This window comes from Mastigoproctus giganteus, chromosome 8, assembly GCF_048544385.1.
Source record: "Mastigoproctus giganteus isolate SK-2022 chromosome 8, ASM4854438v1, whole genome shotgun sequence".
NCBI lineage: Eukaryota > Metazoa > Arthropoda > Arachnida > Uropygi > Thelyphonidae > Mastigoproctus > Mastigoproctus giganteus.
In genome coordinates this window covers 77052443-77077596 of record NC_143582.1, presented here as the reverse complement: position 1 = coordinate 77077596, position 25154 = coordinate 77052443, and the positions used below count along the sequence as shown (strand labels likewise).

Genomic DNA, 25154 nt, shown 5'->3' with positions numbered 1-25154 from the left:
TTTATCAATATTCAAGCACATTATAGTGGGAACAAAGTGCTATTGATTTGATTTATATCACTTTGTACTTCAATTTCATTTTTTTTGTATTTTTGCAGAGTTAGATTGTGATCTTTTCAAATTATATGAAATTTTATGTATGTGTTTCTAGATATAATGCATACCATTTAAATTATTTATAAATAAAACCGTATTACATTACATTTACTACACTTGTTACTTTAATGATTTCATATAATTTTAAACTTCAATTTAATTTTGTATTTTTTCATTTGTGATCTTTTTAAAATTGTGATTTTTAGATATAATGTCTTCCATGTAAATTATTTATAAATAAAAAAATATATATTGAACTTGTATATTTAATTTTTTTATTCTGGTGTGTGTGTGTGTGCTAGTCTTTTTTTTAAGTAAAATAAGGATGCATGACCAAAACAGTTTGGAGACCACTGGTCTAGAGTATTCTTTTCCCTAGTACTTTCCCTGACATTGATACAAATAGCATTCATCTAGTTGATTTTAAAAATTGTCCCCTATATGGAGTTTCCTTCCCATATGCTCCAGTTAGAGGCAAATTAAAATTGCCCATAATAAGACATTCGTGCTTTCTTGCCCATTCCATTTGCACATAGAGGCTCTCATCATAACCTTCACAATCACCTGGCCTTACTTCCACTCTCATATCTTTTGTTGCCAACAAGCTCACACCGTACAGATTCTATACTAGCATGCAAAATGTCTGAATCTGGGAAAGCTTTCATTATGCTCAGGCTTCTTTTGATAAGAAGCATGACCCCACCACCCCTTCTCTCTTCCCTATCCTTCCTAAATATATTATACATACTGTACTGAAACTCATCATCCTTTATCTCTGAGTGGCCATGTTTCTGTATGCCCTATGTCAGTGTTATGTGTCCTAACCAGCAGTTCAAATTCACTAATTTTATCTAACAGTACTGTATAAACAATTAAGACTTGGTGTTCTTGTATAGTTAACTACTCTGACACACACCTTAAAGTTATTTAAGCTCACTTCCCTGGCAATAGCTGCCTACTCATTTGAAATGTTTCTGCCCTCAGAACATCTTGCTATGTTCTGTTGTGGTAACAAACAAGAACTTTCAAGTTATGTGCAAGTGTTACTTTGACCAGTATTATCAGATAAACGCGTATCTGTATTACCCTTGTCACCTCCCCCCACCCAAACTAGCAGTTTCCCTGAATGTTTAACCCTTTGCCTGTCCACATATATTTTGCATGTACTAAGCTATACATTCGTTTGAAATAGTTCATTTGAACTATTTCAAATGAAATATATTTTTATCGTATTGCGTGGCTGTCTAGAGTAATTTATCTAGTAGGTCAGGGTACATGTAACGGACCAAGGATATGCAAGGATGTGTGCATCCCATATGACACATTACGAAATATACCAAGAAGAGAAGACGGAAAACTTGTTTGGAGAAGGTGTCATTGTTGTTACACAAAAATCATATCGAAGGAAAATCGCAAAGAAGCAATGAAAAAATCTAAACAAGTCTCAACAGAATGTGTCAAATGTGACAAACCATTTTGCCTACCTTGTTTCAATGAATACCATAAATAATGTAGTGTATTGAATGAGAAATAAAAGCTACTTTTTATTTGTGCATTTTTTATATATTTAGTAACTCCACCATATTATTTCAGATAATTCACATTCTTGCACTTTGTGAATCAGATGTGATGCACACTGAGTTGGAAGACAAATTATAACAAGTTTAGATCGAAAAACTGAGTAAGTTTCAGACGTTTATCGTATTTAAAACTCCAGTAAGTGTGTATCACATGCGATGCACAAGCATATAGAAAATACGTCGTGTGTATCACATGTGATGCACGGGACAGGCAAAAGGTTAAGGTATCCCCAATAATACTGGTAAAAACTCTTGCACCACCTTTGTTCAAATGTATCACGTCTCTACAAAACAGATTCCTTCTACCTACAAGTGCAGGCAAAGCTGATATAAATTTGCCCCCAAAATTTTCCCCCAAGAGTCCTTAAAGTCTTGAGTTAATCCACAAGGCTTTCAGCATATAATCCCTATCGTGCCTGGGCAGAATTGCAGACACGTAGACATTGTGATCTAACTCGTGGCATTTCTTCAGCATGGTCCTATGTTTGTCTAATAAATTGTTGGATTGTGTATGCTTAATGTCATTAGTCCCCATATCAATAATATCCTCTTTATCCCCCTTAAAATCTGACAGTCTGTTGATGACATTAATAGTTTCTTCCTGCAGACATACCGTGGTTCTAGTCCACCTATCCTTATTACAAAAAATATTTCCTGTTTCCCTGAAAATGGTGTCTCCTAATAAAACTAAGTCCTTTTGAACCAGAATAGTTTGCACTTGGTTATTCTGTTCTGGGGCCTGATTTGGAAGTCCATCACTTGGTGGGTTACTAGAGTATTGAGTCCCTGACAAGCTCCCAGATACATTATTGTTGAGGGCAAACACCCATTTTTTTAAGTGACTCAAATTATTCTAGCAATGCACCAAATTTTAACTTAAGATCAGTGCATTCCTTACAGTGGTGACAAAGAAAAGAATCTCCAAGTGAGCTAGGATTATCCACTAGGTTGATCTTGGAATACATGCCACAGGTTCTGCATAGGATAAAATCATGACTCGCCTGGGAATCAGTCTGCTGTTTCCGTATGGCCACGGTGCCCTCTGACGAAGTGTTCAAGGTGGATCTTGTAATAACCATTATAAAATTTTCTAAATGAAAGAAACTTTCAAATTATTTATAATATTACAAAATCAAACTGTTACAGGAAAAACTTATGAAAATAAACTTAACAATTATACTAAATAACCTTTGAAACTCTGCTCCACTTGAGCAGGTATCATTAGCTGTAATAGGTTATGGGAGCCGCCAACCCACCAGAGTCTCATCACCACGGCACAGGACTCTGCACCTAGACTGGGCGAAAGAACATCTGCACTGGACCTTGAATGATTGGAGACCGATCTGTCTTGTCAACAAAGAACTGTTCAGGCAGGTGGATTGTCAGTAATGGTCTGGGGTGTGTTCAATTGGCACACGTTGGGACCTCTAGTACATCTAGATGCATCTGAGTGGTCCGGTTACATGTTCATCGTGCGCCCATAGGGCAATGGACTCTTCCAGCAGGACAATGTGCCTCTCCACAGAGCCATGGTGACTAGAACTTGGTTCAAAGAGCATTCTGCAGATTTTACCACAATGGAATGGCCTCTCCATTCACTGGACATGAAGAGTGTGGAGCATCTTTAAGCTTTGGATCCTCCACCCAGGAATGAGACGGAATTATGGACAGCAGTGCAGCAAGCATGGATGGAGATACCTGTAGAACACTTTCTTGAACTAGTGGACTCAATGTGACTGCCCTTATCCAGACAAAAGATGGGCCTACGCATTACTAGGTAGGTATCCCATGTTTCTGTCCACTCAGTGTGCAGGTGCATATGCAAGCAGTTTTTTGTTTTGTTTTTTACTTGCGCTAATATCATGAAGTGTTGGGTATAGCTAATGGTTCTTATTGTTAATGATTTGGTGTATAAAATCTCAAAGCCATTATTATATTAAAAAAGAAACTGCATTGGAATAAGAGGGTGAACTTAAATGTATAAACTATGCCCGGTATTCAGTTTATCTCCCCCACCCCACACTGCTTGTGGATACTCCTGTAAATTTTAAAGTTTAAAAAAAGCCCAAAATTGCAAATGGCTTATGCACTGGGATGTAGAACCAGTGCTCATTAGAGCATTAGGGTGATATTGAGCTCTTGCATTCTCCTGAAAAAGAGATTTACTGTTTCAGATTGCTATAAAATTTTTCCTTTATTGTCAGAAAATTGAAACAATATCAGTTTTTGGCAGTGAGGAGTTTTTGCTCTAAATGCTGGTTGGTCTCTAGATTACAGCTCATGTCATATCTGATTTATCACAAGTGATTGTTTATAAAGAATCTTTGTTCCACATGTTTTCATGAATTGACAGTAACACCTTGTTTGTCAAGTTAGTCTCTAGTCTAAATGTGAACTATGTTTAATGCTGTAGTCATGATATTATTTAAAAAAAAAAAAAAAAACACATTTCAAAGGAATATTCAGTTTTGATGCTAATTCTCATAGGAATAGTCTTCTACTTTCCTTTAACAGTTCTCTTAAAACAGCATCTGTTATGGTAATATGCCTGCTCAGCTACTTCCTCTTGGTCCTTCACTGCAACTTTACTTAAATACTGCTATTCTTTTGAAAGCACTGATTCTTTAGGCTTTATCTTAAATTCCTTTGTATTCTGCGTAGTTTTCTCTGCTTTGAGAAGGCTCCATTGTAGTTATTTGTTGAATGTTACCAACCTTTTGCTATAGCCATCATGCCAATTAATACTTTACAAAGCAGGTTTAGTAAATAATGAAACAAGATATGACTAAGACCTGCATGTATGCCAAGGATTAATTTTTCTGACACTGAACAGCTGATGAATTGATTGTAATTATGGGAATCGTGTAGCTCTTGCATTTTTTAGTCTTGCTTTGTAGTTTGCGGTTTTTATGTTAATACCTCACATTATAGTAAGGCAAAAACAGCAGGTGGCTCAAAGTAATTCAGTAGGTCTACTCACTTTTTACTATGAAGCGAGTGAGTTAGAAGCCTAGTGAGACTGACCTTGATCTGCTTTTTTTCCCCTTGACTGTAGTTTACTTTTGATACTGTTTATAGTGGTGGTCACATTATCGAATTGTTTCCTTTTAGATTTGCATAAAGGGACTGAATGTATTCAAAGGTTACTTAAAAGATCCTGAGAAGACAGCAGAAGCAATTGATAAGGATGGTTGGCTTCACACAGGAGATATTGGAAGGTGGCTACCTGTAAGTGCAAAATTTTGATTTTTAAGTATCTTTGTAACATGGGCATAGAATTAGAAATATGTGGACTTTTTTTAGGATTGAATAGTAATAAGGTGCTGCCCAAAGACTTAACTAGCTTCGTTTTTACCATGTCTTTTTTCTCCCCTTGAGACTAGTACACAGAGCCTAGCATTTCTGCTATCATTGGAATAATGTCTGCAGTTATATATTATATATATATTTTTTTAATACTGTTAAATTTTTCCTGTACTTTTGAAGAAAAAGCATGGTCCATTGAGTAAACTGGTGCAAAGGACCACAGACATTTAGTTCTTGCCAAGTGAACAAGGGTACCTTTTCAACCCTACATGCCCCAATGTGATTTTAATCTTTTTTTTTAAATTCTGTGTAGGATTTTCAAACTTTATCAAGCTTGAAACAACTTTATGAAACTTTTTTTTTTTTTTTTTAATTGTAGAGTTCTAAAATTGCAGAGCACATCTCAGCTAAGGTAAAGAAAGCCAACACAAGAACCACGGGAAACTTTGTGAAACTCTTACTGGACAAACTTGTTTCTCCCTGCATTCTCGGTAAACAGATGGTGCGTGTTATTGGTAGTGGCAGTAGAAGTCAATAACGATGTGTTGATTAGTTTTTCTCATTATTGATATTCATGAGTAGGCTGAAATTTATTTATGGGTACACCCTCTAGACTGCCTCAGTCTTGGTGTTTATCTCCCCTTCCCACTGTTTTAAAATTGAAAAATTAACTTCTACTGCAACTACCAATAACATGCACAATCTGTAGAAGTTGTTTTCCTATTTTAAAACAGCAAGAAATAAACAAGCTGAGGCAGTCTGGAGGGTATACCCTTAAGTAAATTTCAGCCGTGAAGGCATTGCACTCATGAACTCCAATAATCTGCTTTTAATAATGAGAAAAAACTAATCAATACATTGTTATAGACTTCTACTGCCGATAACACACACCATCTGTTTACTGAGAATGCAGGGAGAAACTGCGGAAGTGGGAAATGAGGTTGTCCGGTAAACGTTTCCTGAAGTTTGCCATGGTGCTCGTGTTGGCTTGGTTTTTTTTTTACCTTCTCCTACATCTCCGCTATACAGTTTTAATTATGTATAAATCAGTAATAGAATGACATACATCAAGGCGGCTTACTGCGAAAGTATTGTTTTTAAATTATCCTTTCTTGTTGAGAATTTCACATTGCTAGAAATGAGGAAGGATGCCATTTCACTTATTTTTAGGTGGCCTGTCTGAAAATCATCCTACCTCTCTGACTTAATTCCCTTATTCCTTTCAAGGTAACCTAAGACTACTCCAGAAGTTTCATCCTTTCCTTATTCTCCTTTTTTTTACTAGTATAAACACTCTAATTTGCTAATATGCCTTAATAGTAATAATTCAGAATTCAAAAACAAGTCCTTCTCCAGAAGGAAGGGTTCAGTGAACATTTATACAAAATGGGAGTATTCAAGTATTACAGTTCATTAATAATAGTTCAGTTTAGAAAATCTCTGTTCAGTGAGTTTGAAAATAAACAAAAGTGTTAAGTTTTAGTTAACTTCCTCCAACAGGTGGTGCTGGATTTTCCAGTAGGCTGATTGGTTGCAAGTAACAACCAGTTTCATTAGAAGCATTATAGTTTCCTGTCACAATTTTACAATGGAGCAAGGAATAAATATCAAATTTTGCTTTAAACTGAGAAAATATGCAGCAGAAATGTATGAAATGTTGAACTTTATGGTGATGAAATTTTAAGTTGTACCAGTGTATTTGAATGGTATAAGTGGTTCAAAAATGGATTGATGACCCAAGAAGTGGGTGTCTGAAAACCTCTCAAAATGAGAGAGTTGCAATTTTGAGTGAAAGGCAGCTGGTTCCTTTTGCACGATAATGCTCCCCCCCATTCTGCACTTGTAAAGACATATCTGATGAAACATGGAATTGTGCGTTTCACCAATCATCCTTGCTACTCACAAAATGTAGCACCAGTGGACTTGCTCTTTCTCAAGGTGAAAATTGCCCTCAAAAGGAAAGATTTCAGTATGTTGAGGACATCTCTTTGGATACCATCACTTACTCTTTTCAGAAAAAAAATTTTAGAGTGATGTAATTAGTGTATTCAGTCAGGTGGTGATTACATTTTTAATAAAAATAAAATCATTTTTGAGCTCCACTTTGTGTTCTTTTTATTGTACCAGGCTGAACTTTATTGCCATACCTTCTAAATAGATAGATATGGTATTGTTAAAAAAATTGTAACTGTTAATTTTAAATTATTTAATTTTAGATTTTAATACTTTTTATGGTATTAAAGAATAAATTGCTTTTAGCACTATATTACTACAAATTCAGTATTAGTATTTTACATTTTTTTTTTTTTTTTAAATTCTGATTTGATTTTATACTCCAATATTGGGCAGTCAAGTAGAAATAAGAACAAATTAATGCTTAAAAACACTTATGTACAGAGTTTATTTTTACAATTTCAATTTTGCAAAGAGGAGAGAAAAAACTATTTCAGGAGTTTGGCTCTTTGGGAAGGTTTAAAAAAAAAAAAAAATTCTATTTTTAATCATTGATTAAAAATGTTAATGTGGAAATGTTATTTTCATAGGTTGCCCATCAGGTTACTAGCCACTGCTGCTGGGTTTTGCTTTCAGGAAAGGAGATTGAGAGATCAAGCTGCTACATGTGCCTTCATCAATTGAGAAAGCACACAACACAAATACAGTTGAATTATGGGGGGGGGGGAGAGAGGGAGAGAGGGAGAGAGAGAGAGAGAGAGAGAGAGAATCACAAGAAGGATGTTGAGATGGATCAATAGTGATCTGCCCAATCCAATAGAATTTTCACTATAGTTATGTGAAAAGTACTGAAGCCTAGTTGATATGTTATAGTACCACAGAAAGAGCTAGGTTTGACAAAAGTATATTGAGAAGTCATTGGTTAAGAAAATGCACAAGTATTTTTCACTTATCTGCATACTATAAGAAAAGACCAAATCAGATCAGACCCTTGTTTAATGGGAGCAGGAAAGTTTTAGCTAACACAGTTGATATTGCAGATAAATGGAACTTTGCATTGATTTTTATAGAAAAAAGCTTTCATAGCAAGGGGTAACTGAACAATGAAGCTGAGCAACATGAAATTAATGATATTGAAATTGTAGATTTTTGTTTTGGAAAAAATTGAGCATAAAGGTGAAATAGACTCCTGAAGTTAATGATGTATACCCAGTAATTTTGAAGGAGGTGGCAAGACCATTAAGCATTAAATATTAAGGTTAATTATGAGAGCACTCTTGTACTCAAGAGAAATTCCTTTGGATTGGAAAAGTGCCAATGTGTCACCAGTACCTAAAGGTGGTTCAAAGAGCTAGTTGGACAACTGGTTAGTGCAACTTGGGTGGTAGGAAAAATCATTGAATCAATAATCAAGAATGCAATATAGGATCATTTGGACAGAAATCAAATTCTAAAGGAAACGCATGGTTTTATAAAGGAAAAATCATGTTTAATCAACCTGATAAGCTAATTTAATAGTCACTCATGAATTGGATGTAGAAAATATCTATACTGTTTATTTGGAGATCAGCAAAGAATTTGACTTGTTCCCTCATGAGAGCTTAATCTGTAAGCTTGGAACATGTTGGAATTGAAGGGAAAAATCCTTAGATGGGTTGCAGGTGGCTGAAAAGTATGAGGCAGAGTTGTAAGTAATGGCTACTCTTCAGATTGATCCTGTTTAAGAAAATGGCCTGACGTAGCCCAGGTCAGGAGCAAGAGTGCATAGCACGGGTTCCTTGAGTGGACCTGGGTTCAAGCCTGTGACTACTAAATATGATAAATATTTGTATTGACTATTTATTGTAAATTCTACTGACTTGGTTGTCGTGCTGGAGTATAAACAGAAAATTTATTTTATTTAAGTAGGATACCCCAAGGATCAGTACTGGAATCATTGTTTTTGATTTTCTTAATGACTGACAAAGTGATACATGGCACGATTTCAAAATTTGCATATGTCAAGATCAGTAGAGTAGTTAATCAGTGCCAGGCAGTGCTTCTTTAGGATGATTTCAGGAATGGTTTGAAAAGTGCTGCCAAGTTTTAATACAGCAAAATGCAATGTCTTACACTTGGGAATAGATACCCCAAAATAACTTACCCACATGGTGGGGTCGGATTAACAGCAGTTGTGAAAGAAATGATTTAGGGGTTATAGTAAGGTCAGACAGGTGGCAAGGAAAGCCCGTCTTACTGATTTATCATCATTTGATTGTAGAGATAGGGATATCATAATCCCATTATATAAAGCAAATGTAAGACTGCACTTGGAATGTTGTGTTCAAGTATGGAACTGCATGTAAAGAAAGAGCTTCTTGACAGAGTCCAGTGGGCATATCAACAGATGATATGAAAAGGACATATGAAGAAAGACTGAATATGTGGACTGCAGAGTTTGGTAACTAGGCACTTTTAGAAGAGACCAGATTGAGGTGTACAAGGCTTTGAGGGTAGAAAGTAAGATGAATGATTAAAAGTAAAATGAAGTGTATACAGCAATTTCTTGCTTAGCACAGCTTCAAACAGCATGGTTTTCAATTAAGTTCAAACCAGATTTACTGTACATACTAAAACTCATTCAATAGCCTAGACAGTTACTATTACATACAGGGTGTCTCAAAAATATTGGTACAAACGTTTAGGGGAGGTAGGTAACATCTAAAGGAATGTGAATTGCATAGGAACCCATAACCGGAAACGTCACCGTAAGTTGGTAGATGGTGCTGTTCATCAGTTCACGAGAGGGAAAATTTCTGGTTTACTCATTCAAGCAGTAGTCTCCGCACGAAGAGCATTCATTGATATATGAACTGGGAGCTGGCAGACATGCACCTAGTGTATGGATTAGCAGAGGGCAATGGACGAGCTGCTCAACAAATTTATGGAGAACGCTTCCCAGACAGACATGTACCAGACCACCATTTGTTTGTGTGTTGAGCAGAGGGCAATGGACGAGCTGCTCAACAAATTTATGGAGAACGCTTCCCAGACAGACATGTACCAGACCATTTGTTTGTGCGTGTGCATCAAAATTTGTGAGTAATGGGTCATTTAGAGGTAACAGGAGTAGTGTGGGCAGACCATGTTCGACGCGAACTCCTGCCATGGAAGAAAGTGGGAATGCCGTCCAGAATAATCCTATCAGCACACATGCCGTTTACCTCTTCCTTAGGAGTGTCTCGTTGCAGTGTACAGCATGTCTGGCACAACAGATTCCTTACAACCCTTTGATCTCCAAAGGGATCAGTTACTGCTCCCCCAAGATCATCCTGCATGTGTGGCTTTTGCACAGTGGGTTCTCCAAGAAAGTGTTCAAGACTTAATTTTCCAACCTATGTTTTGTTCACGGAAGGCTTATTTCACTCACGGATGAGGCTTATTCAATAAGCACAATGCTCATGTGTGGGCTCACAACAACCCACATGGTGTGCACCCCCATGTGACACAACATCGCTTTGCAATAAATGTGTGGGCAGGTATGGTCGGTGACTGCTTAGTCGGCCCATACCTGTTACCATCCCGCATGAACTCCGCTAAATATCAGATCTTTCTTGAACAAGTTCTACCAGGGTTACTTGACGATGTTCCAGCAAATGTGAGATGCAAAATTTGGTTTCAACATGACAAGGTGCCTGCCCATTATGGAAGGTGTGTTTGTGACCATTTTAACAGGCATTTTGGGCGTCGGTGGATTGGCCATGGTGGACCCATTGCCTGGCCCCCACGTTCACCTGATTTATTGAGCCTTGATTTCTTTCTGTGGGGACACTCAAATCTGTCATGTATGAATCGCCTGTGGAGACGGAAATGGATCTCGTGGCGAGATTTGTCTGCATTGCTGCTACTGTCAAAAACTCCAGGTGTGTTCAACAGTGTCCGCCAATCCATGCTGCGTCAGTGTTACGCATGCATCGCGTCTCATGGTGGAACCTTCGAGCATCTGTTAACATCACGAAATGCATCCATCTTGTACTCCGTTGTTAATATTATGTCAAATAAATGTTTGCCACTAATTACTGTCTTGTGTCATTTCTGCTTCTTGTACCTCTGCTACTACTTTCCTATGACATTTCCGGTTATGGGTTCCTATGCGATTCACATTCCTTTAGATGTTACCTACTTCCCCTAAATGTTTTACCAATATTTTGAGACACCCTGTATATGCTGCAGTGCCAACTCTATTGTCTACCATGCACATGTGACAATAGCTCCCTTCAGGCAGTCAGCTGCAATGTGCAACAATGTTCAGTATTCTTAATTCCATCCTGACGAGATGACATGATAGTTTTTCAAACTTTTCATTTCAAAATTTATTTTTTATCCCTTTAAATACAATCGAAAATATCTGCATCTTGGCTAGAAATCACTGCCAACAACATGCATTCTGTTTGGCAGCATGTTTTGCCCCATTTGGTAAATGATTTCACTGGTTTTGAATTGCAAGTTCAGATAATTTCAGAAGACATTGTTGAAGTTCAGAAAAGACTTGGTTTAGGTCAAGTGTATGTGACTGCATTGACTCACATGCAAATGACTTAGATGATGCAACTCTCCTTGAAATTGATGAACAAAACTGTATATGCAGAAGAGGAAAACAATTCCGAAGTGGATAACACACTGAAGTGCCACCAAAATAATTTTCAACGGAAGAACTGGAGAAAGTTTTTTTTTGGGGGGGGGGGGGGGACATGACATGGCCTGCAAAGTGATTAAGAATGGAGATCTGAATGTGGAACGTAGCATCGAGATATGGCAAATTTTACAAGATGGGATTAAACGCTACAAAGACTTGTACACCGTGAAAAAGAAGAGACAGCTTCACCAGACTTCATTATTAAAATACCTAAATAAACAACTACTTTTTTAAAGCTTTTTTTCTCATCTCTCATGATGTTATCTTTCATTAATAAAATTTTTGCAATTTTTTTAAATTTCAAATCCTTTTAATTAGCTATCAAGTGCAAATTGTTTATAGATTTATTATAATTTGTAGACTTTCTCTGGTATGCATTCAGTTAAAACCCATTATAATTATACCTCAATCAGCACGTGTTTCACATAACACTGAATAGTTTCGGTACTAATTATCATGCTATGTGGGGTATTGCTGTATATAATACTGGTTGAGAAATATTGGTGTGGAGGACAGTAAAAGAAATGACAAAGGAATAAATCTATCATTTTATGTATAAAATAGTGTGAAGGGTTTTAGTAATGTAATAGTCACATTTTCAATCATTTTTATTATAAGTAATTTATACTGTTTGTAATTAATTTTTTCTGCAGTTGTAATTTTTCCTACTTTGTGTTTTGCAAATTTAATTTTTTTTTAATCCAAAGCAATACATTATGACTAATGATATGACAGTATTTCAGTGCCTGTTTATTTTGTGGTTCTCTCTATTTATGTATACATTGATATTGAGCTTTTTTTTTTTCCCCTCCTGAATTCATATGTAGTTCTAATCCCCCCCCCCCCAACTCTCTGAATTTAGGAGAAAAATCAGTGCACAGAATTTAAGTACTTTGTCAAGATTTGCTTCAGGTTTCTGAATACAAAAGTATTAGATTTTAACAACCTTTCATGTTTAGGATCTTTTTAAAAAATTTTTTTTTTTTTAATTTAAACAATCTTGATATTCTCTGTAACAGTAAAATCAGTCATTATTTAATGTTAAGGCTAATGAATAATCTGAATTTTTATCTTGACTTCACAATTGGTTATATTTTTAATTGCAGAATGGTACTCTAAAGATTGTGGATAGAAAAAAACATATATTTAAATTGGCCCAAGGAGAATACATTGCTCCAGAAAAGATAGAAAATATATATTTATCAAGTTTATTTATCTCCCAGATATTTGTTCATGGTGAAAGTTTACAGGTAAGTTTACACATTACTTTTGAATTTTATATGCTTGTGGCAACTTGTTTTATTTAATGACAATGTTTAATATATAGGTACATCTAAATGACTTTGATTAGGAAAGATTAAATAAACATGGATGACCTTGCTTGGGAAGATCAAACCAGAATAGTGTTCTCATGTAATTAGTTGCCCTCTGGCATGATTTAGTTTCATCAGTGGGAAGTAATTTTAGTGGGGTGGGGGGATATTCTTTTAACATCCAGGGTTCATCTCAAATGTGGGGAAGTTTTTTTTTTTTTCACTTGTTTTTGCCAGGTTAACTGTTCCCAGCTGAAATCAGATTTATTATAAAATTACTCTATGAAATAACATAGCTAGTAGCAATTCATAAATTGTGAAATATGGCTGTTTATATTAGCTATATGGGCTGAGCTTTGAATTTCCACAGTACGTTGATTTCAACAACATATGGAGGCATTCTAATAATTAACAACCCTTAATATTCCAAGTCTTTCCTCATGTGGATGCCCTTTTGCCAATCTCAAAGGCATGTTCTTTGGACCCTTTCAAGTAACTCCTTTTTTTAGTATGTGCATTGCTTATTTGTTAATGGTATGTGGAACAGAAAATGCATGCATACAGTAAATAAGCACCCTTTATAAAAAAAAGTAATAAGCCACTGGCAGAGGTGATTCTTGCACTGCTTCTATTGGAATAAGCAGTAGCCTGAAAAACAAGATGCAAAGTATTTCTGAGACAGTTGGGAGTCATTGCAGTACAAGTAAACACATGGGTTGTGGTAGGGTAGCTAAGAATAGGAACAGGTGCATGTATACGTGCGTGTACACCAATGCTAAGAGTTGAGTGAATAAATTTGATGAATTTGAGGTGTTGGTCAAAACATCAAAGGCTGATATTGTTGGGATATCAGAGATGTGGTTTCACACAGATATAAGGAATACAGAACTGGAATTTGGGGAGTACGATGTGTACAGGAATGATAGACAAGATAGGAAGGGAGGAGGGGTTATGCTATTAGTTAAGAAACACAAGATCTAAGGAAGTGAAGCCCGTCAATTGCTGGACAGTGCAGTGTCGAGTGAATTTGGTGTGACATAAGCATTGGGAGATCAAAATTGAGAGTAGGAGTGTGTTATTGGCCTAATGACTGAGTATAATAAGAAACTGTACAGGGAAATAGTGGGCCAGTAAATCAGTCTTACAATGGGGGTTTTAATTTCCCAGATGTTAACTGGAATTTGTAGATTGGTCACTCACACTAGCATGGATTTATTGGATGATTATTTTCTACATCAACATGTTTTCAGTACACAGTGATCACAGTGTACTGAAATGGGATTTACTCAAACACAACTACCATCAGGGGTAAAGGGATTTTTGCTTTCGTAAAGGCAACTACGGTGGTCTGAGACAGTATATAAATTCTATACGGTGGGACCAACTGATGATGTTACCAACAAATTCAAAGTAGGAGACATTCCAAGAATTTATCTTGGAAGCTACTAGGCTTTACATACCAATTAAGAAGTATTGTTCAAGCTTTAGGCCTAAATGGATATCATATGGACTAAGGAGACATGTGGCAGAGAAGAAAAATGTGTGGCACCCATATAAATTAATGGGTGACATGGAAGCCTATGATAGATATAAGCTGGTCTGTTACCAAGTCATGAAGGAGATTAGGCAAGTAGGTAGATTTTGAGAAAGCTTTGGCAAAGGATGCAAAGAAAAACAGCAAAGAGTTCTTTACCTATGTAGACTCTAGAAGGATGAATCAGATTGGTCCACTGGATATTGATGGTTCAACTGTTGATGATCCTGTTCAGGTGGCTAACAAAGTAAATGAGTATTTTGCATCTAAATTCACACATGAGGAGTTATTCAGGGAGGGGAATGCCAGAGGTGAATTAAACTCTGGCAGTGAGCTAGATGATTTTGTAATAACTGAGAGGAAAGTGGGGGAGAAATTGTTGAAGATAAACATAAAGGCACCTGGGGTGGATGGGATCTATCCAGTATTAAAGGAAGCAAGCAAACCCTTAGCCATAATTATAAGAGCTTCCTTGGACTCAGGGAGGTACCCATGGACTGCAGATGTGCAAATGTGACCCCGATTCACAAAGGAAGATCAAAGGGCGACAAGTAATTATTGTCCTGTTAGTTTAACTTCTGTTCCAGGAAAATTAAGGGAGGCACTTTTTAAAGAAGCACTGCAGAATCATCTTGACAAGACTTCAGTTATAGCTCAGACACAGCATGGTTTTGTTAAGGGAAAGTCTTGCCTGACCCATTTGATTTGATACTATGATGTGGTCACAAAGGAACTGGATGCAGAGAATAACTTTGATATCATATATTTGGATCTTAGAAACAGTTTTTAATACTGTTGCACATGGAAGACTGCTGCAAAAGTTGGAGCAGTGTGGCATTGGAGGCAAATTGCTGCTATGGATAAAGGGAAGATGGTTGAGTGGGAGAAGACAGTGGTAATCAATGGACACTGCTCATCATGGACTAATGTTATTAGTTGAGTCCCTCGGGGTTCGGTGTTGGGTCCATTGTTATTTTCTGTATTTATAAATGATATTGATTGTCATCAGCTGCAGAATGAAGGCCTCTTCGGCAACTTTCCAGTTCCTTCTGTTTTGTGCAATGGCCATCCATTTACTACCCACAAACTCATGAATTTCATATCCATTTCTGGCTTTGTTATTATATATCTGGACATGGTGGACTTACTGATTAGGTCACCGAGAATTAAAATTTTTTAAATATTACCTAGTCTTGGCGCATTATAGCCTTAGTTGCTAATGTGCCAAAAAAATCCAAACAAATCAAACCAATCTCCATTTCCGGCGTTGTCTTCCAGGTTTTCTTTTAACTCCTCTTGGGTACCATTGTGTTATTTTCTTATTCCATCTGTCATTGTGTCTTTGAGTTATGTGTCTTGCTCAAGACAATTTTAGTTCTTTAGTTTTGATAAGAATGTCCTTTACTTGAGTTTGCTGCCTAATCCATGTGTTGCTCTTCTTATCTAACAATCTGATTCCCAATATAATTCGTTCTATTCTTTGCTGTGTAATTCTCAGCTTCTCATTCATTCTTTTTGTGAGTGCCCAAGATCAACTTCCATAAGTCGTGATGGGAGGTATATATTGGTTCATTATTTTATGTTTCAGACGAACTGGGATATTGCTCTTCAGTATGTGACTATTTCCTGAATGCTATCCATCCAGAATGTATTCTTCTCTTGACTTCCAGCCATGTATCATTATTACAGCTAAATAACTTGTCCTAGATAAGTATATGAATCCACCTTTTCAAGTACTGCTCCTTCAATGATTATATCCCTTTCTCTGGCATATTTGTTCATCATTACTTTTGTTTTAGCCATATTCATCTTTAATCCAAAATCCTTACTAACTCTGCATAACTGATTAAGATTTTCCTCTAATTCTTTGGGATTGTGGCTTATGATCACAGTGTCATCTGCATGTGATCACAATGTCATCGTAAATGGTTTAGGTACTCTCCATTCGCATTGACTCCTTTCTGCAACCAATCTAATCTTCTGAAAGCTTCCTCAAGGGCAGCAGTAAACAGCTTCGGAGATAGTGTCTCCTTGTCGAACTCCTTTCTCGATTTAAAATTTTTTACTGTCTTTGTCTAGTCTAATAAAGGAGATAGTGTTCTCATATTTTCTTCAAAATCATAATATATGGGGTATCTATGCCTTGTCTTTCCAGTGCCTGAAACATTGCCTTATGCTGTATGGAGTCAAATGCCTTTTCATAGTCCACAAATGCCAGGCATAATGGTGTTTTCTATTCATTAGCTTTCTCCATTAGCTGTGATATTACGTGAAGGTGATCCATAGTTGAGAATCCTGTCCTAAAGCCAGCTTGCTCTTTTGGTTGATTCTCATCAAGTATTCTTTCTAATGTGTTAATAATGACCCTTGTGAACGACTTGTAGATGTGGGATAACAAGCTAATTGGTCCAATTTCTGATTTATCTCCTTTCTTATGCAGCAAAACTATGATTGCATTATTCCACTGCTTAGGCGGCACATCTTTTCTAATGCAGTTTTGTGAAGAGCCTTGCCAGTTTTTCTCTTCCTCCCAATTTTAACAACTCCATAGTAATCTTCATCTTCCCTCTCGGCTTTCTGATTCTTCATTTTCTCAACACATGTTCTACCTCATCAGGAAGAATATCTGGTATGTCGTATGTGTTGCTAATTTGCAATCCATATTCCCCACTGCTGGCATCATTTCCTAGCTCCTTATATAATTCTCTATAGTAGTCTTCTGTTATTTGAATTATGCCTTCTCTGCTATTTATAAGTACACCATCGCTATTCTTCAGTTTCAGTATAATTTGTCTTTCTTTATTACTGCTCATGGCTGTTCATTTATGTACTTTGTTTTCCCTTAATATTTGCTCTACTTTCCTTGTGTTAAATCTTATGTCCTCTTAAGTTTCTTTCCAATGGCTTTGCATAACTCAGTATACTCAATTTTCTCCTTGTCATTGTTTATCTTGGCCTTTGGTTCATCATAACAAGTGTTTCTTGACTAATTTTTTCTTATTTGGATTTCTTTTTCCCTATAGGTTTCTTGGGCTTTAAGCTTGATATACCATCATCAATCATAATGTCCAAGTTTGCAGATGATACGAAGGTTGGCAGGGTTGTTAAGGACACTAATGAGAGTACGCTGCTGCACCAGGATCTAGAAAAGTTGAACAGGTGGCCTGAGAGGTGGCAAATGAAGTTTAATGTTGACAAATGTAAAGTACTACATATGGGAAGCAGTAACCCCAGAGTAATGTATCAACTCTGTGGTACTACACTGACAGTGGTAAAGAATGAAAAGGACCTGGGGGTAATTGTGCAGGCAGATATGAAGTTTTCTGAACAATGCAGACTGTCTGCAAGAGTAACTCGTGATTTCTTGTCAATGATATACATGAATTTTTCTAGCAGGGATATGGCGGTAGATGACTTTCATCAACCGGTGAAATACCACCACTTTGCTTATTGGAGGCTTGAAGTGGTGAAACCCATTTTTAGTCTCTAGAGCAAAGTTTCCGGCACCCCCCCCCCCATACTTCTCCTTCAACCCATGCACAGTACTAAGTACTATAGGTTTTGATACCTTTCGTGTTTGGGGTTTTCATAAAAAGAATGGCCTGACCATTGCCTTGTATAAGGCAATGGTCAGGCCACACCTTGAGTACTGTATAAGGTCTTGAGGCCTAATTTTAAGAAAGATGTAGAGCTGTTGTAACAAGTACAGAGAAGGGCAACAAGATTAGTTAATGGAACAAAGGGTTGCTCTTACGAAGAGAGGCTTAAGTTTTGCAAATTAGTGTCTGGAGACTAGACACCTGCGAGATGATCTGATTGAGGTGTATAAAGCCTTGAATGGTTTGAGCATGCTCAATGCTGATGGGATACTTCTTCTTGCTCAGAATAATCACTAGAGGGCATAAATGCAAATGGAGGAAAGACAGTTGTAGGATAGATGTGCGGAAGTTTGCCTTTAGCCAGCGGGTAGTTAGTTGGTGGAACGGACTTCCATCCTTTGTTGTGGAAGTTGATAGCCTAAATAAATTTAAGGCTGGAATGAATGGAGAGGTGAAATGGGAGCAGGTTTTTTTTTTTTTTTTTTTTTTTTTTTTTCTGGCTGATGCTGCATAAGCTTGCTTTCTTGCATCATATGCCTCTACTAATGCTAAAGTAATTAACAATATTGAAATTTTCACATGATTATTTAATGAAAAAAATTTAAGTCTACAGGTGAGTAAGGCTCCTGGGGTTGATGGCATATACCCTATAATTTTAAGGGAGGTAGCAAGTGAGTGCATTTGACCCGTTTGAGGCTGATTATGAGAGCAACACTGGACTCTGGAGAGATTTTGTTGTATTGGAAAAGTGCCAATGTATTTAAGAGTGTAGTGGGAATTACCGATCCATCTAACTTCAGTAGTATGGAGAAAATGAACAGGGGTGGAATTTGGGGTCCATTTATATAGAAATAGAATTCTGAGGGATATGCAGCATGATTTTGTAAAGAGAAAATCATGTTTAAAAATCTGGTCAACCCTTTTGGGTTACTCATGAGCTGAATTTAGGGAATAATTTTGACATTTTATATATATTTCAGCAAAGCATTTAACTCAGTTCCACATGAGCAGTTACTTTAAGCTGGAACAGGTTGAAATCACAGGGAAAATCATTAGATGGATAGTAGGAGCAGAGGGTTGTGATAAATGGTTATTCCTCAGATTGGGTTAATGTGAGAAGTGGAGTTCCTCAGGGATCAGTATTGGAACCACTGTTTTTGATTTTCTTAAATGACATCAGTGAAGGGATAGAGGGTGTGATGTCTAAATCTGCAAATGATGTAAAGATTGGTAGAGTAATTATTCATAACCACCAAGCAGAGCCTCTTCAATGTGACCTAGATAGACTTCAGGGATGGTCAGAAAAATGGCATCTGTGCTTTATTCCAGCACCTGGGGAACAGTTACCTACCAAAATAACTTGTGCACTTGGTGGAGCTGAACTAAAGTCAATAGTGGAAGAAAGGGATTTGTGATTTACAATACAGTCGCACTTGAAGTTCTCCAGTAATTGTAGACAGGTTGCAAGGAGGGCCCATGTTGTCGTATTGATGATTTATCAAACATTTTCTATTAGAGATGAGGACATCATAATCCCATTATACAAGCCTATTGTTAGACCTTACTTTGAATACTGTGTTCAAGCCTAAAAAAAAGACAGTGCTTCTTGAAAGGGTCCAAAGATGGGTAACTCACCTGGTGAGATTGGGAAAAAGCTATCCATTTGAGAAAAGACTTCCAATATATGTGTTGCACAGCTTGGAAACTAGGCACCTTAGAGGAGACTTGATTAAGGTGTTTGAGAGGCAAAAGTAAATGAATGAGGGAAGTTTCACGGTTATAAATGATTCTAGAACTCGGGCCATAAATTTAGACTGGACTGCAGAAAGTTTTATTTTAGCCAGCAAATTATAAATTACTGCAATAAGTTACTGACAGTTGGAGGAAATTCAGAGGTCAGCTGAATAGTTATGGGAGGAAGGAAATGCATAGGTTGTCTATTTCCTTTTCTTTTATTACTTATTTATTTTATCAACATACAAGTTTGTGCAGTAGCATCTTAGTACACAACAAACTCTAAAATAGCTGAAAATGGCATCATTTTAGGTGTATTGTGAATACCTTCATAGCGAGTTGCTGTGATATTGCACTATCTCAAATAAGTAATGCTTCACCAATGGAGAAGACTACAGTATATTATTTATTCTCAGCAGATACCACCACCCAGATGGCACTGTTTGAAGGCTATTTGGCCTATACTGTTGTGGGTGAGTAGGTACCCTGGTGGTTTTTAGGTTTTTCCCCCATTTGCTGTTGGAGGTGATTATCGCCTTGTAAAAGGCAATTTTAATACAGAAATGTATTTTTCTGTATTAAAATTTTTTGTCTATTTCCTTTTCTATTTTAAGAATATTGTCTATTTTAAGAATATTAACATTAAATTTTTTATTAATACATTATTTCTGAATTGAAATTATACTTATTTGTAATTGAATGTTTTTCCAGTATATTATGTATATGAGTATGAGAGAAAGCCAATGAAATAATTAATACTTAACTTTTTATTCAAGTCTTGTGTAGTTGGAATTGTGATTCCTGATAAAGAAGTACTAACTGCATGGTGTCAAGAAAATAATTTGCATGGAAGCTGGACTTCACTATGTGAAAACAAGGTATGTGTGTTTAAAACTCTTTATCCTTCAAGAATAAGCTGATATCAGTAAACTTGGTAATATATTATAGCTGTGTAATAGCATTAGTCACATACTGGACTCCCCACACCATGGTCACATCAGTGTGCATTTTTGACACCTGGCAGTCCGTGGCACATCCTGCCAGAATGTGCTGTTTTCACCATATTTTGGCATTCCTCTTGGTACAAGTGAGCCAACAGAACCAGGATTAGTCAGACTTGGCAGAATTTGTAACATAATTAAATATACCATATTCAAACCTAAGTTGCCCTCTGAAGCACAAAAAATCATAATCTAAGGTTAACATATGCACTAATGTTTTTACAGTTTATTAAGCATATTTTTTTTTACCCAAATTGTTGCTCACTTTTCAAAATGCAAGGATTTGTCTATCTTTATCAGATAAAAACAGTTCGTTCATGGAATTTGCAGAAGTTCTGTTTTCTGCTTTACTTTTAGAGCTCTTGCAAAGTAAAATTGCAGGATTATCCATTTCTTATAGCAGACTTGTTTCCATATTTGGGCATTGTTTACAGAGAAACTGGTTTGCATTAAAGTAATGAACATGCAAAAAGCAAGGCTCAGTTACTGTTAGTGTTCACCATTTCAGAATTCTGTGGAATCCAAATGTAGCACCACTGGTATTGAGGGGGGATCCAGTATGTGCACTATGAAAATACTCTCCCACACCACTATCACAGTGTCTGCATTTTTGACACCTGGCAGTTCATGGACACGTCCTGCCAGGAATATACTGTTTTCACCATATTTTGGCATTCCTCTTGGCACGAGTGAAACAAGGGGACCAAAATTCTTCAGACCTGGCAGTTTCTTCAGCCCCCAGCTTTGGTATTCCTGAGTTGTTTTTTTTTTTTTTTTTTAATCCTGGCAGGAGTAGAGCCTGGTTCAGTTGTTAGCTATGATATCCCTTCCACAACAAGTTATGATGAGTTGTGCATTCTGAAATGCCTCTTTGGTTACCATAGTTGTATTGGGTTCTCTTTTGACTGACTCCAACCTTTGTTTTATCCTGAACAAGTTTTGTCAGCATCTTATTGGCTTCTCTCAGTGTTTCTGGCCACAGGATCAGCATTGGTTGTATAATTGTGTTATTATTAGACCAGTCTCAATACATACACGAGAAAGGCAAGAATATGAAAAGAATACAAAGTGAAGGACCTCAAAAATGGTTTTATTTTTATTTGAAGTAATGACTACCTGACTGAATGCACACATGACACTAAGTTTCTGAAAAGAGGCTGTGAGGGCATCCAAAGATGTTTGGTTCAGCAGTGATATTTTTATTTGTACTCAATATCCTGAAATCTCTCCTTTGATGGCAGGTTCCCCCTTGGGAAAGAAATATTCCAGTGCTAGATTAGGAGAGAAGGCTTGTTCAGATCAACTGTCCATACAAGTCATTGTAGATGTACAAATGTTGATCTGTACAATGCCATGTTTTATCAGAAATGTCTTCACAACAAGTGTGGAATGGGTGGGGGCATGATTGTGCAAGAAGAACCAGCTGCAACTTCTCTTGAAATTGACCTTCACCCAAGAAACATGCCTTGGTAGTTTTGGAAACACTTGTATGTAGAATGCAACATACTCGCTTGCCTTCAGGTACAAAATACTTGTGAATTGCTGCGTTTGTTAAAAAATGCGATCAACATTGTCTCGATCCCGGACATTCTGTAAACAAAGTGTAGTAGTAGCAGCAAATGATGCAAGAAAGCAAGCTTATATAGCATCAGCAAAAAAAAAAAAAAAAAAAACTACTTGCTTCTCCCATGCATACCCTCTAAGAATTTTAGTTCTTCCTTGAATTTATTTAAACCATGCACTTCCACAACAGATGGAAGCCTGTTCCAACAGTAAGAAATATGGCTGGGGTCAATTGTGATCCTGCTTTGTATGCAGATGGATGGTTAATTTCCTTTGAGGTACTAAATTTAACTTTTTCCTGTTTTAGCTTATGAAATCAAATGGGTTTTAGGCAAAAGCCTTGTTCTACAAGAGCTATATAATATCATCGTACATATAGGGTTGTTATGTAGCATTCTGTCATGAGTTGCCTTTGTATTGCACTACTATAAATAAAATGCATGGGTCCGGTGGAGAGTCATATTGCTGTTTTATTTAAAGTGTGTGACGCTATCCAGACCCAGGGTTAGATCCTTGTGATCTCATCACTGGGCAGGTAGGCGCAGTGAAAACAATCAATCCACTAATGGGAAATATTTGCAGTGTAAGAAGATGGAGTAAATGAAGTGGATTGGATTTATGGTATGCCTTATGCACTAGAGCCACATGTTTTATTTGGAGTAGTACAATATCAAGGCAACTCATGACAGTGTCTCCATGATGAGATCTATGTATTAAGTTAGCAATCTTTGTTTGCTTCTGTTACAGTGATTCCTTTTATTTAAATACTGGTTGGAAGTATTTAAGAGAGCTTGTTTTTTTTTTTTTTTTTTTTCATTTTGTACCACCTTTCTTGTTTGCATACAGGTTTATCAATCCATTCTGAAAAATAAAAGATATAAATTAGTTTACTCCTCATGCTTGCCATAGCTAGTAACTGATAGCATCCCAAGTTTTTTTTTTCTTTTTCTCTCTCTCTCCAAAACAGTATTTTTATCAATGCTGGTAATTGTCACACACACACACACACACACACACACACACACACACACACACACACACACACACACACCACCAGCATTAATAAAAATATTGTTATTGCATTAATCAAATTGTTATACTTATATTCTTTCAGCCTTTTTTATATCTTCCTTTCTTACACTTCTTCTTTCCTTTCCCTTGTTCTTCTATGTTGGTATCCTGCGCACAGTGAATTCTTCAACTTATTACTTTGGCATTATAATTTCTTTCACATTTATAAGTTTACCAACTCTTCTATAGCAGCAGCTTGAAGGTGTTAGTCCATATCCTACTTCTATTTAACATATTTCCAACTATAGTTAATTATCAACCACTTCCAGAGACTGATATATAGCTAAAATTTGTTTTGCTTCATCAGATTTGTGTACTTCATCTTTGATATACTGCTGTCTAACCCTGGACCAGAATACTGGAAAGCTTAGTGAATTTTGTGCATTTAGATACTTTTTTTTTTTTTCAACAAAGTTTTGTTAAACTAAAATTTCTCTGTTTAATCTTATTTTTAAGTTTTGTTTCTTAACAATATCCTTCAAGATCTATAGAACTTGAATAAGTTTCAGTCAAATTCCTATGTTAAAGTTTCTTTACATGTTATTGTTCTCTTAAAGTAATAGTTTGGAGTAAATAAATACCTTGCCATTGCAGAGTGAATTTATATCTGAGCATCTTTGCGACAGTGTATTTGTCAGCTCACTCACTTGAAGTTTGGATTCAAATCCTGTTGGAGACTGAATTCTAAATTTGAAACACATTAGCTAGATAATCCCTGAAGGAAGCATGGTTTCCAGGTTATTCTGAATTGGTTCTTCAAGTTGTGCAGTTGTCAAACCAGCCCATGAATTTCTCTGCATTTACTATACAATAGTTCATATGAAATGATGTGCTATATACAAAAGTAATTTTTTCCCTAAAGAATTCTTCCAACTGATCAATTACCCAACCATAAATAGTAATTGCCACTTTAGTGCCTTCCATTCAAAAAATATTAAACGTGATACTTTTTTTCCAAGGGTGTAATAGTTTTAAAAACTACTTGTATCTGGAAAAATTAATGTAGGCATTTGTCATCTTAAACTTGCTTTCTATAGCAAAAGCTTTAGTATTGAAGTAAAACTTGTGTCCACTGCTCAGAATAGATTAATAAGTAAATGAGATGATAGATTTAACCTTATGCCAAGAATTGAACTAAATTTTTTATGAAAATATAGTGGTTTTTTGAAAATTTTTCTTTAAATATCTTTATATACAGCTTGTGAAAAAAGTTATTATGGATGATATCACATCCCTTGGAAGAAAAGCAGGCCTTAAATCATTTGAACAGGTAAGTTATCTGAATGCAGCATATAAATTTCTGTTTTTAATTATCATAATATGAGTAAAATTATAAATACTTTATAATTTTAAAATATTGGTGTAAATACACCATAGTGAAAAACTACATAAGTAGTGCAAAGGCATAGATTTAATTGTATCTCATATTGTGACTACCTTCACAATGAGTTACCATGTATTGTACACAATGAGTGTACAACTTCACTAATAGAGAAGACTAGTATTACTTATTGTCACTGGGCACCACCCAGACTGCAGTTTCAAGGGTTGTTTGGCCTATCCTCGGTGGGTGGGCAGGTACTCCTTGTGTTGCAATCATGCCAATCCAGTTGTGAAGTTATTTTCACAATGAGAGATGCCAAAAGATGTGCAAGATAATACTTAAATAAAATATATATAAATGCTCAAGGCATATATCGAGTTTAAGATGCGCTATAAAATATTAGTG

At 36.3% G+C, this 25154-nt stretch overlaps 1 protein-coding gene across 1 annotated transcript in view; it reads left to right on the top strand.

Moving 5' to 3' along the window:
- LOC150081651 (long-chain-fatty-acid--CoA ligase 1-like) overlaps positions 1 to 25154 on the top strand; it is a 254279-nt gene that overhangs the window by 212763 nt on the left and 16362 nt on the right. Inside the window, exons 16-19 of the mRNA XM_090380577.1 lie at positions 4788 to 4904; positions 12717 to 12860; positions 20567 to 20668; positions 24624 to 24695. Of these exons, the coding sequence (XP_090236703.1) occupies positions 4788 to 4904; positions 12717 to 12860; positions 20567 to 20668; positions 24624 to 24695 (435 nt within the window). The remainder of the gene's footprint in view (positions 1 to 4787; positions 4905 to 12716; positions 12861 to 20566; positions 20669 to 24623; positions 24696 to 25154) is intronic.